The 18,312-nt window shown below is 34.4% G+C and overlaps 1 protein-coding gene across 5 annotated transcripts in view; it reads right to left on the reverse strand.

Annotated features, from left to right (window-relative positions):
- TAF2 (TATA-box binding protein associated factor 2) overlaps nt 1-18,312 on the reverse strand; it is a 98,652-nt gene that overhangs the window by 33,373 nt on the left and 46,967 nt on the right. For all 5 annotated transcript variants that reach the window (XM_049092629.1, XM_049092630.1, XM_049092628.1 and 2 more), the window contains exons 21-22: nt 15,318-15,387; nt 8,646-8,755 (exon numbers count right to left, since the gene is read on the reverse strand). In XM_049092629.1, the coding sequence (XP_048948586.1) occupies nt 8,646-8,755; nt 15,318-15,387 (180 nt within the window). The remainder of the gene's footprint in view (nt 1-8,645; nt 8,756-15,317; nt 15,388-18,312) is intronic.

The raw sequence follows: 18,312 nt of genomic DNA on the forward strand, positions 1-18,312 counted from the left end.
TTTTCTGACTTTAAATCTTCCTTTTAATTCTTCCTCCTTGGTAACTACTCCATTCATTCTGTTCATCTTGTCTGATCTTCTTAAACAGTCCATTAGGAAGACAGCACTCCATGAGCCTTTATGAACTTTACCACCTGAAACAAATTCTGTCGAATTTATTACTTTCAGATTTTAAATGTGGTAAGAAACCCTACAACTACTTAAAATAACAGGATTCAAAACTTTTATTGAGGAGGAGAAAAATGTTTTGGTAAATGTCCTTTTTTTTTTTTTTTTTTAAATTTATTTATGATAGTCACACACAGAGAGAGAGAGAGGGAGAGACACAGGCAGAGGGAGAAGCAGGCTCCATGCACCGGGAGCGCGACGTGGGATTCGATCCCGGGTCTCCAGGATCGCGCCCTGGGCCAAAGGCAGGCGCTAAACCGCTGCGCCACCCAGGGATCCCTGGTAAATGTCTTATATCTACTAGATATTTGTTTAAAAAATAAAAATTAAAGGAAAAGGCAAACCCCAGAGGTATCAACAGCTGGTAAAAACATACTGACAAGAAGACTGAATGATTCATGTACAAATTCGGTTTAAAGTAGTTGAGATATTAGAGGCAAATTCTTTCAATTTCTCTGATTAATGTCTTTTTCATTTCCAAAATAAGGGTCTTGATCTTAGATTATACCTTATCCTATATCAATAGCAGATCAGAGAGCAAATCAATATAGTTCTTTCTCACTTTCCCTTTTTTTTGCCAACAGAACACTCCAGGTGGATACTGCCATCGAATGGAACTGATTGACAGGATGAAATCTGTCATCTAGGGCTAGAGAATTGCTATGGTTTCTGGGCAAAATTTAAAATGATGTACAGAATTTAAAACAAATGAAAGTGACACATATATTCTTCTGGGTAAGAAAAACCTTACAAATACTTAATTGTGACCAAGAACTGTGATTTCAAAAGAGGACCATAATGTTTAAAAAGGAGAGACAAAAGGGAAAGAGGTTGCTACAGCAAATTTTAGACAAAATAGTATTAATATTAAGCTTTGTGGTTCTCAACAAATGTTAGAATGAATAAATAAACTGTCACCAATCAAACAGTAATTCCAACGAGACATATCCCAACAGGTTAAGTAAATGTGACATAAATACATGAGAGGAATCCTAATTTCACAGACTTCATACTATATACCACACTGCACAAGGTACCTTATATGCCTTGGTACAGCTATCATCAATCCTATGTGAGACATCTTCAACCTGCTATTGTGTGGTAAGGTAGCAGAAAGATAAGAGTTCATGAGGAGGATGAGGTTTTTGTCACAATAACTACAGAGAAACTAGACATGGGAACAGTATAGACTGAAAAGTAAGGATTTTACTGGAAATCCATTTCCTTCTCTGGAATATGCAGATCTGGACATTTTAATGGCCTAACATGGCTTAATTTTATCCACTACTCTCCTGGTCAAAGCACTTTGCACATGCAAGTTCACAAAGGACAGGTATCAGATTCCTGAGCCTTTTATTACAAAGGCTAGATGCGCTCAGAGCTCTGAAGGAGGGAGGGAATTCTGCCAGAGCACTAGCACTACCTACTCATGGGTGTTGCAAGAAAAGGAGTGAATCTTAGGCATTTTATCAGTAAAGAAAACTGGAACGGTTTAGGGTACATTTACACTGGAAGAAAAGTTAACCTTAAAGATTGTTATCACCTAATTATGTCTGCTGCAAATAACCATCTTGAACTGTGTTGTAGATGACATCAAAACCAGTAAGGCAATTAAGTGTGAATTCCTCAAAGTTTAAAAAAAAATTATTAGCAAATGGAAAATGTACATTTTGATGAACATCAAAATTTTGTTTTTTGGTTTTTTGTTTCTTTAAAGTCAGCTTAAGGATGATTATGTAGCATAGTGAAGGCTGCTAAATGCATTGAACTAAAATGAGAATTTTTTTTAACTTTTTATTTCTACGTGGTCTTTTTTCTTTTGTTTTGAACGTTTTATCTATGTCAAAAAGAGAGAGCACATGTGTGCCCATGAGCAGTGGGGAAGGGCAGAGCGAGAGAGAGAAGCATGCTCCTTGCTGAGCAGGAAGACCAGGCACTCGATCCCAGGACCTGAGATCATGAGCTGAGCTGAAGGCAGATGCTTAACCAACTGAGCCACCCAGGTGCTCCATGGTTTGTTTTGTTATGTTTTGTTTTTGAAGATTTTGGTAGATTTCCAATTTGGATGGAGGAATGAAAATCGTTTTGTTCCTGAGAATAATTACTGATAGTGTTTTTTCCCCTCAAAGAATTGATCTGTAAGTATTAAAATTTAGGGCTGATAAAAGGGAGCTAAAAAAAATGAAAAGCAGTACTTCCTATAAAAATTATAAAAGGGAAAAAAATAAAAGCTCCATTACATTTCAAAATCATGGAACAAAATCTTAAAAAATGGTTGTTATTATTTATAGTGCAATTAAGTTGAAAGGTAAAATGGGGAAACAGTTCTGCTAAATTAGTTAGCTCTGTGATCTTGGGCAAGTCAGGTACTTGGGCCCTAAAATGAGGACATGGATCTGAGGTGATGCTTAAGATTCCCCTCAGGTAAAAAATTCTAAGATCTCAAATCAATCAATTCCATTAAAGAGAGGCTCTGAAACAGCTCCTGGTTTCTACCCTCAGTTACAGATTTTGAAGACCGTCTTCTAGCTTAAATGACCCCAATCACTTAAGTGGCAATGAATGCTCATATATATGAAAATATACAAGGCATTATTCTCTCAAGTCAAATGCTGTCCAACCTGTCCTCACAAGCAGTTATACTTTGGGACCCACCTTGTTTACTTGGAACAGAAGAACACTCATGAAGAAAGTAGGAAACCTAGTATTGACATTCTACAAAAATCACGAAATATCTAGAGACAAATCCCCAAAATAGAAAATCTGATCCTAAAAGGATCATCTCTTCATTTTTTGAAGTAATCTCTATTAAAGCTAATCAAGCCAAAAACCTGATAAGAAGAAAGCTCACTTTGAAAGCCACTGTTTCCAAGACATTTTTCAATAAACCCAGCATTTCTTATTGATGAAAGAAGCTTGGGAATTTGAACAGAGTTGATTGAGCCAGGCAAACAACAACTGCCATAGGGCAGCTGTGTCCTGATCTCTCTCCATGCATACAACACTAAGTACAAACATTTCACTCACATCCACGTGTGTGTATACATATGTAATTTCCTACAAAAAATATATATTAATACATTTTCATTCTCTTCACCACTCTTCTTCTTCCTAAAAAGGAGTGTTTGGGAGGAAAAGAACCAGAAGGCCAGAACTCTGAAATCTTCTGATGTTAATATCAAAACTGTTTATCTTCTAACTCTGAAACCTAGCAAATTCCACCAAACTGATTTAGAAGTTGTCTTTCATTCTACCCCCTAGAGTATAGTTATATACTTCTAAACACTAAAAAGTATGATGTAAACAGCCCTCAATGTCCTGAGCAATTTTATAAACGCTTTCATGTTATCCTTACAGTAATATGGCAAACAATGAAAAGCAGTTAGGGAGTAAGGGCTAAGATTTCTTCCATAATGATATATAATCTCTTCAAAGCCAGTCTCTATCTTGAGAAATGAAGAAACACTGTTAATCAGGTAAGACCTGATAAAGTACTTATGTTTTAAATGGAAAAATAAAAATTCCAAGTACTAAGTTCTTAATTTTTAAATGTATTTTTAAAAATTATTATAATGGTCTATAATTCAGTATCTTACATAGAGCTATAAAAGGTAGGATTCTCATGTATTCTGAGTTTTTAAATTTCATTCTTTTATTTTTTTAAGATTTATTTCTTTATTCATGAGAGACACACACACAGAGAGAGAGAGAGAGAGAGAGAGAGAGATGCATAGACACAGGCAGAGGGAGAAGCAGGCTCCATGCAGGGAGCCCGACGTGGGACTCGATGCCAGGTCTCCAGGATCACACCCCAGGCCAAAGGCGGCGCTAAACCACTGCGTCACCAGGGCTGCCCTGTATTCTGAGTTTTAAAACAGTTTTCTCCGGGAAAGGAAAATCATTTCTTTCCGTGTGGAAAAAATGTATATACAGCTAATAGAAGAGAGCCAGGTCCTAACTCCACTTGTTCCTCACTGTATGCAGGATAAACTGCCAACTCCTGAGGGCCCTTCACTTTTCATCCTAATCTATTTTTCCAGATAACACTGTCAAACCCCTTTTTAGAACTTGAGGCTTTTATATATAATTCTCTTACCTAAAATGTCTTCTGTGGCATACTCTTCCACTCCTTAAGAGCTAGCTCAAATGTCACTATCCCATGAACATTCTGCCATTCTCTGCAGGGTTCATGGTTCTGTTCTTCACGTTTCTAGAGTACTTTTCTCTGTGTTTCAGTAACTACCTGTTTGTAGTGTAATTCTTATGCACACAAAACATAGTACAGTGACAAACTGGAGGTGCTCAAGAAATAAATGGTGAATAAACGAACACTTGAAGCTTTAAAAAGAACTGCCCATGAATAATGTGATACTTGTAATTAAAAATAAAACTATTTAAGATTCTTAAGCAACTAGGGGACAAAGACCATATAATATGAAAGAGGTTTCTCTTAAAAATGTTTATTCTTTTTGAGGAGCATTACTCTTTAAAAGCTGTGTGAGAACTACAAGGACATTTTGGGGGGCAACTGAGGAAATATGAATGAGATACATACTGGAGTAGGACATGTTAATAATATTGAGGATATGTAGAATCTGTAGGATATGGAGCATATGGAGAAGAATGTCCATATTCTTAGGAATACATACTTAAGTTTTTTGGGAAGAGTATCATGATGCAACTTACTTTCAAACAATTCAGGGGAAAAAAAGAGGTATGTGTACACAAAGAAAAAGAGAAAAGAAATAGATAAAAAAAGTCAACAACTAGTGAACCAAGGTGACAATACACGGTCATTCATTGTACTCTTCTTAAAATTTTTCTAAGCTTTGAAAATTTTAAAAACAAAATGTTGGGGAGAAAAAGTTATATGGGAAAATTAAAGAATGGGGTAAGATATCTGATATCTGTATGTATGTGTACATACATATATAGTTGGGTGTATGTGTAATAGGATGCTACCAGAGTAGCAACTCAGAACTTAAGGTTGAGTGGAGCTACCACATCAGGCAGAGAGCAGAGACCAGGCAAATCCTGGGGTCTTAATAGTAGAAGTCTGGGAATCTTCCTTCTGGTAGATGGCCATTAGAATGACTCAGTTTCCAAAAGCCCCTCCTTTCTTTACCCCTCACTCTAAAAACCCCTGGTATATTTCTAAAAAGAGTATTATTAATATATTAATGATATATGAATTAAAAAAAGAACATGGATATAATTTTATATAATTAGTTCATCTGTTTTACTTTCAAACTAATTTCAATTTTTGAAATCCTAATGCTATGGATTAGGATTATTCCAATTATTATTCTCTTATTGAGAAGTTTCAGAAACCAGCTAAGCAAACTTCAATTCTTCAAAAGCACCTAATGACCATGTTCTAATAACTTTTCTGAACTGCTATGATACTGCCTCTCTCTACTATTTCAAACAAGTTCAACTAATTTTATAACTATGCAAAGTCAACACATCTCAAATCTACTTTGGAATAGGACATTCAATAAATGAATATAATTAAATACCTACTGTCCACAGTTTATTTGTTCTCCATATGTATATCAAGACAATGCTCATCTCAAATGACCAGATGGCCTAGGAACCCCAACAGGGAGTGAGGGACAGACAACATTCAGTAGGATTTAGGGACTTAGATGATGCTCTAGCTCCTTTTGTTATAAGTGAATTCTCATTACCATTTCTTAAAACAATTACAAGGAAGAAGATATATAGTAATATGAAAAATTATGATAAAATACTGTTTTAATACCTTCATTTCAACTACAATTATGTACATACAATTTTTTCTCCTAAAGGCCAAATATACTTAAATGTTAATAGTTATATGTTAAATGTTAATTACTTAAATGTAATAAAATCATGCAATATTTTCTGTTTTGGTTCAGATAAAACTCTGTAATGTGATTATATTATATTATCATTAAAAAAAATTAACTAAAAATTATGGGGTGCCTGGCTGGCTCAGTCAGTGGAGTAAGTGTATGACTCTTGATCATGAGGTTGGGAGTTTGAGCCTTACGTTGGGTTTAGAGATTACTTAAAAATAAAATCTTTAAAAAAAAATTAAACAACAAAAAAAGATTTCTTAGGTTCATTCATGTATCCCAGAAGTTCAGGAATGGAAGGGAAATGAGTAACCCTCTAACCGATCTCCCCTAATGTCCAATGTCCTCTGAAAACATTAAAAATAAAACAAAAAACAAAAAAACCACTCCCAATTATTCATGCCATTCCCACTGTTCATTACTCCCATTTATTTTTAACTCTGAAGAGCTGAGCAATAAATTGTTTACAACTATGTATCTGTTTTGTTTAGAGAACTGCCATAGAGAATTCCAAAGCAACAACTACACTTTATACTGAATACTATCAAAATTAACTACTAAAACATCAATCAGAGCTTGAATTTGTATAACCACAACTTTCCAATGGGCTTCGAAGTCTTTTTTTTGTTGTTGTTAAAGATTTATTTATTTATTCATGATAGACACACAGAAAGAGAGAGAGAGAGAGAAAGAGACAGAGAGAGAGAGAGAGAGAGGCAGAGACAGGAGGAGGGAGAAGCAGGCTCCATGCCAGGAGCCCGACGAGGGACCCGATCCCGGGACTCCAGGATTGCGCCCTGGGCCAAAGGCAGGCACTAAACCACTGAGCCACCCAGGGATCCCCGGGCTTTGAAGTCTTACAAAAATTGTTTCATTAATCTTAACCACACATTTATTTTTCAAGAAATCTTCCCAAAAAGTGACAAAAGATTCTTTGTATTTCATTATGCTTTCTTCCAAGCTATAATCCATCCTAGTTGTGGAATCATGCATGCACTCTTGTTAGGAATATATTCAACACAGTATAGTTCGCCACATATTAACTGTTAAATAATCCTTTACAAGTTCCAGAACTTGTATAGTCATCTCCTGGATCTAAATTACCTAAATTACAGTAATCCTAGCATCCTTTAAGGTAACCACAGTTGCAAAATATAAAACATTATGTAAACAGCAGCAATTATTCTTCTATGGATTAGGGAAACCATTAGAAAAATAATTTAGCTTTATGAGTATAAACTGGTTTACGTGTTGTTTTTTGAGTACTTTGAGGACAGGCCATACTACTGTATTTCAATTTCATACCTGCTACGGTGCCTTTACGTGGGGTGCTGCACTATGATTATGAAACTGAGGGACAGAAGTTATACAATTACTTAGCATCACAATGCTAGTAAATAAAATAATTTTTTAAAAAGAATCAGACTTGGTATTTAGTTGTGATTTAGTAACATGCGTACAGGAATGAATCGCAACTGCTCTCTCACCATCTCCCTGGCACAGTTTATCTTTTAAGTAAATTAAATTTACCTTTTAATTGAATTTTATTTTTTTTTTAAGATTTATCTATTTATTCATGAGAGATGCAGAAAGAGAGAGGCAGAGACACTGGCAGAGGGAGAAGTAGGCCTCTCAAAGGAAGCCCAATGTGAGACTTGATCCTGGATCCTGGAATCACGCCTTGAGCCGAAGGCACACGCTCAACCGCTGAGCCAGCTAGGTATCCCTTTTAATTGAATTTTAAACCAAAACCAGTATTATAATTTCAACACATCAGAGCCATAAGGCAAATTTTCTTTAAATATATACATTTACAAGTCAACTGGAAAAGACCAAAAATTCAATTGAATAAAAATGGCAAAGAATATGAATGACCCACAAAAAAAAAAAAAAAAGGAACTACAGCTCCAATATGTGAGAAGCATGATGATATCATTACTCTGTTAGTTTAAGAACATTTTGGGCACTTAATATGAACTAGATACTGTGCTTCACAGATGGTAACACTCACTGAATTTTCATTTGCAGAGGCAGGCATCATCATCTCCATTTCATAAATGGAGATTCATAGGCTTAGACAAGGCACACCTTGCAAATCATTCAGCTGGGACTTGCCTCTCATCCAACTGGTTCCGGAACCTATACTTAGGAGCACTAGGCTATCCTGTCTCTTGACTTCACCTGAATAAAGTGAATTCAAACTGTTATGAGATATCATGGTGTCCAGTGTGCAGAACAGCAGCATACACTGCTTCTGAAAGGATACACAGGAAACTGGTTGCCCCCTGGGAAAGGCCACTAGGTAGTGAGGGAAAATAGGTGAGAAGAACTATTTTTCAACTCTCTGTAATCGTCTGATATAAAAATAAGAATACTCTGCAGGTCCATGTTTATAGCTCTTTAAACATTGGGATATTTCCACATAAATTAGTATTTTTGTTTCCTCAACCACCTTGTGAGGGAAAGTGAGTGAATATATCCTCAGTAAATGTCACCATGCTCACCATTGTAAAGGCAGATGTGATAAAGTATCCTTCTTAAAAAAAAAATGGGCACAAAAATTAACCATAATTCTTTACTGAAAATCTGTTGTAAAATGGAAGTATTCCAATAATAAAATTTTCAAAAAATTCCTACCAGAGTTCATAAGTTTCCAAAGTTGATCTACCAAGGCTTCATTGCATAACGGAGACTCCATGTTCTTAGTAAATGGTGGGTTCTTAGTCAACATGTTTAGAATCTTATGTCTGAAAGATAAAGACAAATCAAACTTTTGCTGACCATGAAATAAAAACATTTGAAAACTGTATCATCTCTTCTTAGATTTATCTTTGTGTTTAATTTCACTTCAAAAGATACTATTTCACACATCCTAAATATTTACCATTGTTTTTTCACTAAAAAGATTCTAGTGGGTTTGTTCTTTCTAAAATTACCTTAATGTATAATGAGGTCTTTAAAAACCTGATTCTATGTATTCCTAACCACCCTTTGCCATTCCATTTCTATAATGAACGTTTTATTCTCCTTAGGAAAAAATTTTTTTTAAAGATTTTATTTATTTATTCATGAGAGACACAAAGAGAGGCAGAGACACAGGCAGAGGGAGAGCAGGCTCCCTGCAGGGAGCCTGGTGCGGGACTCAATCCTAGGATCCCAGGACCATGACCTGAGCCGAAAGCAGAAGCTCAATCACTAAGCTGCCAAGGTGCCCCTTCTTATAAAAATTTTTAAAGACAGGTTAGTAAATATAAAAATCTTACAATGGGGCAAAAAAAAAAATTACATATGAACCAAGAAGTCTATACTGAGGTAATAAAATGAATATAAACTTCCTTATTATAGTATCTTCATGAGGCATGGAAATGTGCAGAAACATTTAAAATATGGAGACTAAAAAGAGGTTTCTTCAAAATAAGCTGAAGTTTAGAGGAGTTAATTAGTAAAAGTATCCTCATGGAAAATAACAGTTAAAGTCCACTACTGGGAGTTATCTCCTCTGAGAGGCCGGCCATCTGAACACTTCCGGAGTTTTCTAAAAATAGGGCAATGTGAGCAAACAAAATTTGAAAGAGAAAATGTCCAATGGTTTGAGTAGGAGATGCCAGAGAAAGAGGATAGAGGAAGAAAAGGAAAAGCAAGGAGGCTATTACGGTAGTAGTCTAACATTTAGTACAGGATAAGAGCCAGGCCCAGGCCTAAGAAATTCAAGACCACAGAATAATGGCATGCTTGCATAGAGAAGAAACTTAGGTTGTAATTATAAATGAGATTAGCAAAACCTTAAAGATAAACCCAGGCAGTTTTTATATTTAACTGTTGGTGGAATGGCATAGGATTTGTACTTGATAAAGAGTTGGGAGGAAAGTGGAACTACTAGGTTGCAGATTAAGATACTTAACCTCCTTTGGCTTCAATTTTGTCTGTGAAACTGAAAGATGTGGACTCTCACTTTAACTACTTCTTGTGCTTTTGTTCTTTGAAATTTCAAGACTACTGAAGAGCCATGCGAACAAAAAGTGAAATGGAGTTATAGATGTAATATACAGATAGGTAATATGAAGGAGGATACTTCTTCATGGATATTTCCTATCAATTTTTTGTACCTTTATAAATAAATGCAATTAGTCCTTAAAGATCTCAAAAATCTATCTATAAGAATAGATCTATATTACAGGTAATAATCTTTAAGAATATGGATGAGTTTATTCTTTAGACCACGTATATGTTGTTATACTTTTAGCTTGCATTAAGGAAAGTTTCTATTTGGCTGCTTTCCCAGTTATCCCAATTACCAAAGTAGTAGGGTCCAATTAATAAAGCTTCATGGAGTTTACCTAGATCATTAGAAGCTCTATGGAGCCGTAGCAATGAACTATAAAGAGTGCACTGAGGAAATCTCTGAAATGATCTTTAAAAGAGCAATGATAATCAGTACATGTATTACTATTATCACATTAAACATTTCTTCAAATTTTGCTTTTCTCTAAAGTTTAGATGATAGAAGAAAGGATTTTACATAGAAATACTTATAAATGACTAAATACCCAAAGCGATACTCAGAGGAGATAAAGTTTAAGGGAAAACAATGAGAATCTCAGTTTTACAGAGATGAAACATAAAAATTCAGAATAAGCATATGCTTCAGACAACTGGAACAGATCTAAAGCAAATCCTGAGAAAACCATAGATTTATACGTTTGCTGCTATAAACAGCAGGAAAAACATCATAGTATTTCCCTAAGCAGTTGAGAATTTTCTTGGTAGGCCAGTCCAATCTACTGTCAATCACTATCAATAAGAAACTCAAATCAGACCCCAAAAATGCTCAAAAATCTCTCATGAGAGAAAGCATTAAATGTATGTGTATCTCTTGAGGGACTGATATATTATGATCATATGTATGCTTGATTCTAAAACCATAATATAATTCCATGTCATCATTAAAACAATCCTATCCATTCTAAAGAAAATATAATTAATAGTTATTCCTACCAATATAACAAATATATTCATGGATAGTAATACCTGGAAGCAATAATCCAAAATGTTACATGTTTCCGGTTGAAATAATGATAGACTATTTTTAAGTTTTCTTCTTAACGTGATTTTGTTACTTTCCAAATTCCTAAGTATTGTAAAAAGTCATGCCCTGTGATGAATCACTAAATTCTACCCTGAAACCAATAGTACACTATATATTAACTTGAATTTAAATAAAATCTTGAAAAAAAGAAAAAAGTCATGCCCACTGAAAGGAAATTGTAATTTTCAAAAAATGTAAATTTTGTTTTAGTTTAAAAATAGGACACCCAGATATAATTACCCAGATATAATTATTTATTGAAAAACTATGCACCTAGATTTTTTTCCTTTTTCCTTTTTTAGATCATTTCTCTATCTTAATCATACATGTAAAACGAACAGTGAACTTTATGAAAAGTGTTAGTAATCTGTCAGGTCAATATACAGGTTAACTAAAGTGCATTTATTTAAATTCTCAAGATATCATAATGAAGAACTAATCTATAATCTGAAAATCTTCTATTGAGAGAAAACCATACAAATAAGGTAGACAACTCTATTATTATATTTAAAACATCAACCCAACATGAAAGACTGAGAACTCCCCCAAACATTTCAAAATAAACACGTTAAAACTTTTTTCTGTATACAGTTGTCAACAGAGATAAAATCACTTCTCTTTAACCACTTCTCTTTAACATATGAAAGAAGTTAAACATACGTATGACTAGGAAAAAAGCCCTACATGATTAGATGAAAAAGGAAAAAATTGCATTTAATCACTGTTTCTCTTGTATTGAACCATGAATATATAAGGCACCATGCTATGTTCTAGACATACAGTGACAAAAGGAAACATGTCCCTGTCTTTTTGGAACTTATATTCTCTCATGGGGGAGACAAAGATAATCAATTAGTTCCAGTTATAAAATTAATACTTATATATAGGAAGTGTTTTATTTCAATATAGGAAAAATTGTAGGATTTTTATGGACGATTATGACTTCAGAGACAGTATCTAGTACAGGGAATCAAGGAAGCATCCCTACAGAAACAATGTTAAAGTTTAGCGCTAAAGAATCAAGGAATAATTACAGGTAATTTGGGTTTTTTTTTCTCCAGACTTTAAGGTTTCACCCTAAAATTCTTCAGAACTTTATCCAACTCTACCAAGTTACTCTACCAGTAATTCTGATATATATATATATATATATATATAATAATAAACACAGAAAAGGAAAATCAACATATATTTTTAAAATTTAATTCCTACTGGGGGGCCCGATGGCTAAGTCAGTTGAGCATCCAACTCTTGATTTCAGCTCAGGACATGATCTCAGGGATTGTGAGACTGAGCCCTGTATCAGGCTACACACTCAGTAGAGAATCCACTTGGTGATTCTCTTTCTCTCTCTCAAACAAGTAAATTAATCTTAAAAAAAAAAAAAATAGGTCTTATTGAAGGCTATTTTATCATTAGGAGTTTAAAAAACAACCAAGGGTCATAAAAATAAAATGCTTGTGTTTGGGGTAGGAGACATTAATGCCACTGATTTTAAGAGAGATACCAACGCTTACCCATCTTTAAGACTAAGAATTCTATCCAATCAATACAGCAAAATACAGCAGATCTATATTATGGTTACTTAATGAGCTTGAGAAAAAGTAACAGAACAGGTTGGTGATCGCAGGGGACAGGGGGGCAAAATGGGTGAAGCAGGCCAAAGAGCACAAACCCACAGGCATGTGATGTACATAACATGGTGACAACAGTAATATTGTGTTGCATATTTGAAAGTTATTAAGAGAACAGATCTTAAAAGTGCTCATCACAAGAAAAAAGTGTGTAACTATGTATGGTGATGGCTGTTAAGTGAACTTATTGACTTGTTGTGCTGACAATTTCCCCCATACAAACTAATATTGAATCATTGTGTAGTACACCTAAAACCAACATAATATGGCAATTATACCTAAATGATACCTAAAAGAAAGAGAGAAAAGAAAAAAAGAGAAAGCGTAATGATGGAAACAGAGAGAAAAGGACAGAGTTCCTAGAGTATAAAAAAACAAAGAAGAATGGACAGATGTCCCAAGATACTAAGAAATATACACACGTTAACTGTTACATGGTAACACTTCTATCCTCTGACGATTAACATTAAAATTTTTAAAGACATGCTGAATTTTTTAACTGTAAATAGAACTGTGGGCCAGATGAGGTAAGTACAGACTAAGAGGATTCCCACTGATGAGATCAATGAATCACATCAATTAAAAAAGTGTTAAATATAATCATGAACTGTATCTTTAAATACATTCAGTTTAGATTATAACAATCCTCTTGAAATCTGAATGTTATTAATAGTTCTACAACAGAATTTCAAAAACAATCATTTAGACTATATAGTATATATTTCAGAAATATAGAAACTTCAAATATTACATAGTATTATAATCTGCTAAAACGGTCTTCAAAAGACAGTTCCATTATCTCAGAAATACATGCCTTAATATTAGTTCTGATGTTATGAACTGAAAACATAAATGAAAACATGATATGTTTTGTTCATACTGTATTTATAATTTCTGTTCCTATTTGCTATCAGTAGGATCTTATAAACTTTCAAATGCATGAACTCTGTCAGGTAAGAATGAAACTGGTTTCCTGCCTATTCTTTTTTAAATGAATATGTACCTCAGAATGGATGATTATGAGCTTTTTGTCCACATCAATCTTATCTTTAGTACATATCAATCACGAAGAAAAATTATTTAAAATATGATTCACATCAAATATTCACAACAAAACTTTGTATAAAGATATGTATATAATAGGCATCATTTAAAACACTGAAATGGTCAGAGTTGGGGTTAAGGTAGAAAGAGACAGACAAACAGAAAACACTGAAATAAGGACACTTAACCAAGAACTCACTGCTACAACCAACCTGAAAAACTACGGCTGGTCAAAGACAATGTCTTTCTTTATTAGGGAACTGTAATCTCTTTTGTGGACTCTCATGCCCAAATGCACTTCAATAAGGTTAGAGGGCAGTTTGCCTGTATGCCTTTTTAGAAGAAAACAACTATCTGTCAACTTATGTGTAAAGCTGAGTACAAGAATTCTAAAGTTGAGTACAACAAATGTTCTTGTTTTTGTTGGATGACTAATATCTAAGTTCCCCACAATTTAAATTTTACTTTATGAAGTTATAATAATCTTAAGCCAAATGAACAAAAATTTAAGTGTCTAATATACAGCAAGAAAGACAGAAATTGTAAAAAATTTAATCCTATTCAAATACACTATAAACCTCCTACTTTGCAAAAGAAAGCAGCAGAAGTGAAGGAAATGAAGACTAGAATATAAAAATGAAAACTGAGTCAGGACTGGGATTTTCTTCTATTTATCACCCTTATTTTCTACATTTAAATCTTCCATTATACTTTCTAAATCCTAAGTCTATGCATTAATAATTGAGATTTTATAGGAGATAGAAAGCAACAAATAGGATACACCAAGACCCTTCTCTCAATGACTTTTAAAATAGACTGAATGAATCAATATAGATGTAAATATGGATATATGAGGGATGTCCATGTACACTGCCAACTGTTATATAAGCTTTTCTTTAAATTACAATGAAGTCATATATAAAATTTCAGGGAATAAACGTTGCTTATTAACAATGTATTTTTAAAAATGTCTTTCCAAAGGCATACCCATTTTTTTAAAAGATTTTATTAGAGAGAGAGAGAGCATGCAGGAAGGGAGCTGGGGAGGAGAGCAGGGAGAGAGGACAGAGAAGTAGACTCCCTGCTGAGTGGAAAGCCCAACATGGGGCTTGATCCCAGGGCCAAGATAACGACCTGAGCCAAACAAAGGCAGACACTTAATTGAATGAGCCACCCAGGTGCCCAGGCATACTCAATTTTTTAAAAAGCACCTAAAAAAAGAATATTAATAAACGTATAACATATTTCTCCATTTTTTAAAAAAGATTTTATTTACTTATTCATGAGAGATAGAGAGAGAGGCAGAGACACAGGCAGAGGGAGAAGCAGGCTCCATTGCAGGGAGCCCGATGTGGGACTCAATTCTAGGACTCCAGGATCATGCCCTGGGCCAAAGGCAGACAGATGCTCAACCGCTGAGCCACCCAGGCGTCCCAGTATTTCTCTATTTTTAAAAATAAATACTTGTTCCATGTATAATCTTCCAAAGTTATTCAGTTTACTTTAGGACTTGAAAAATCAAAATATTATAGCACGAAAACTAACCTTACATAGGGTACAGGGTCATTCTGAATCATATTAAGTAGCCATTGCAGTTCTTCGTAACTCCTGTCCACTGCAAATAAACAAATATATTTATTTTTAATTATAACAAGTGAAATAACAAGTGACAAGGAGGGATTTACACTTAATATTTAGGGCTATGCCTTAGCTGTATTTCAAGTCATAGTTCAAGGCTGTAGGCAACTTCTTACATTTTTTATGGAATAGGCCACTCTGTAAACTTCATTGGTATTATGATATACATATAGCCAAAACATAAAACAGGACCAAGTCCCTATTTTTCAAAATGCTCAAATTCATGACAAACACAACATAAAGCAAATTATAATTTATTAAGAACCCTAGAGATGAGTAACTATAAATGGACAAAATATTTAAATAAAATTGTGTTTCTAGATGCTTAAATCAAATTAATAGGAAAATACGATACTTATTGGTATTTCAAATACATCATAGTATATATACAAAATACTGTTTTTACCCAAGTGGTAAGAGTAAAGAGCAGCCTTAACTTTTCAACACAACATAGCATAGTGCTATAAATATAAATGACCTGAATAAAATCATTCATTAGCAATTTCTATTCACATTTTGACAAGTTTATGCTTTTAGGATTTGAATAACTGTATTATCAGAATTTTATTTCTGACATCTTCCATTGTTTCACTTTCTAATGACCTAGATTAGATTCACGGATAATACTGAAGCACCTCTCAATTACACTTAAATTCTTCGGGAAATCATAATATTAGCATTTTATTTCATTACAGATAATACTAATTCATGAAATCTTCATATTTATGTGACAGTAAACATCATTCATGTATCTTGAGAAAGAAGGTTGGCAATACTGGCCATATTTGGTAAATCTTAGGACTTCTAGATTTCACAAGTCGGTAAAATGTCAAAACAAAACAGGAGACTTGATGGAATTACATTTTTTTACTTGACAAAAAGTTCATTTAAAAAAAAAAAAAGAAGGGCAGTCTGGGTGGCTCAATGGTTTAACGCCGCCTTTGGCCCAGGGCCTGATCCTGGAGACCCAGGAACGAGTCCCACGTCAGGCTCCCTGCATGGAGCCTGCTTCTCCTTCTGCCTGTGTCTCTGCCTCTCTCTCTCTCTCTCTCCTCTCTCTCTCTCTGTGTCTCTCATGAATAAATAAAATCTAAAAAAAATAAAATAAAAAATTTTTAAAAATTTAAAATTTTTTTTAAAAAAAGAAGAAATCACTTTTCACTGCCATTTCTTAAAAGAATTGTTACCCTGAATAAAAAAACAGTAAATAACAGTCCTTTCTGAACTTAGTCCAACATATATAATATACACACTATTTTGTTCTTATCCTTTTATAATTTAACTATACATAATACACATACTTCTATTGAAACTTACCAAAAAATTATAACGATCTGAGATTTCTTCTAATATGTAAAAATTAACCATAATTATAGAACTTCCCTTACTTCTTCCTCTTTCCAGTCATATGAGAACTATAACATACTCTAACTTCTTTACTCCTCCCCTATTTTAGCATGATAGTCTAGAATTCTAGATGTAAATTAAATGTATTTTTTATATTTGCATATTATTTTTTTATTTTTAAAAATAATTTGTTTATTTGAGAGGCAGACAGAACATGAGCAGGAGAGAGACAAAGGGAGAAGGAGAATGGAAGCAGACTCCCTGCTAAGCCAGGAGCCCAACTTGGGCCTGGATCCCAGGATCCTGAGATTATGACCTGAACTAAAGTCAGATGCTCAATTGACTGAGCCACCGAGGCACACCTGAATATTATTTTTTAAAGAATTATTTTTGATGGGCACTTGGGTGGCACAGTCAGTTATGTCTCTGACTCATGGTTTTGGCTCAGGTCATGGTCTCAGGGTCATGAGACTAAGCTTGCACAGGGTTTGTGATCAGTGTGGAGTCTGCTTAAGATGCTCTCTTCCTTGGCCCCTCCCCCCACCTCCACACACGCATGTGTGCTCTTTGTTAAATAAACAAATACATCTTGAAAAACAAAATAATTATTTCTGTATAACCATGTTATTAATAAATATTTAAGCTTAGTTCCTTTTTTTGATAGGCACAATCACTCATATTAGGTCATTCATTTCACACTTTCATCTTTTTTTTTTTTTTTAAGATTTTATTTATTCTGAGAGAGAGCAAGTGAGAGAGAGACAGAGAGAGAACGCACAAGTGGGGGGCGGGGAGATGGAGGAGCAGACTCCCCACTGAGCAGGGAGCCTGATGCAGGACTCAATCCCAGGACCCTGGGATCACCACCGGAACTGAAGGCAGATGCTTAGCCAACGGGGCCACCCAGGTGCCCCACTTTCATCAGTTTTGTTTTTTTTTTTTAAAAGATTATTTATTTATTTATTTATTCATAGAGACACAGAGAGAAAATGAGAGGCAGAGACACAGGCAGAGGGAGAAACAGGCTCCATGTAGAGAGCCTGATGCAGGACTCGATCCAGGGTCTCCAGGATCACAGGCTGAGCTGCAGGTGGCGCTAAACCACTGCGCCACCGGGGCTGCCCAACTTTCATCAGTCTTGAGTTATTATTTGATTCACTTCTAGGTCAGCTGAAAATTCTTTAGGAATTTTGTTTTAAAGAATGTTACACAGTGGATGTACTTCTAAATCTTTAAGGCTACATGAGTGACAACCTGGTAAAAAAGGAAAGGTAGGAAGGTAGGATCATAGTTTTCCCTAAACATTAAGTCAACCATTTGTTCATTGGTTTTTGAACTCTTCATATTCTGAGGAAGTCACAGGCCACATTATTCTTTTATCTTGTACAATAAATGGGTTCTGATATTCCTAGGAACTTACATATTTTTTTCCCTCAAACTTAAAATTTTAAATTTTATCAGACTATAAGAAGTTTCATTTTATTCTTTCAAAGTATTCTATTATTTCTTAGATTATTGCTTATATTCTTCCACCTGCTCTATTCTTGACTGATTT

The sequence above is a fragment of the Canis lupus genome, chromosome 13 (genome assembly GCF_003254725.2).
Source record: "Canis lupus dingo isolate Sandy chromosome 13, ASM325472v2, whole genome shotgun sequence".
NCBI classification, from domain to species: domain Eukaryota; kingdom Metazoa; phylum Chordata; class Mammalia; order Carnivora; family Canidae; genus Canis; species Canis lupus.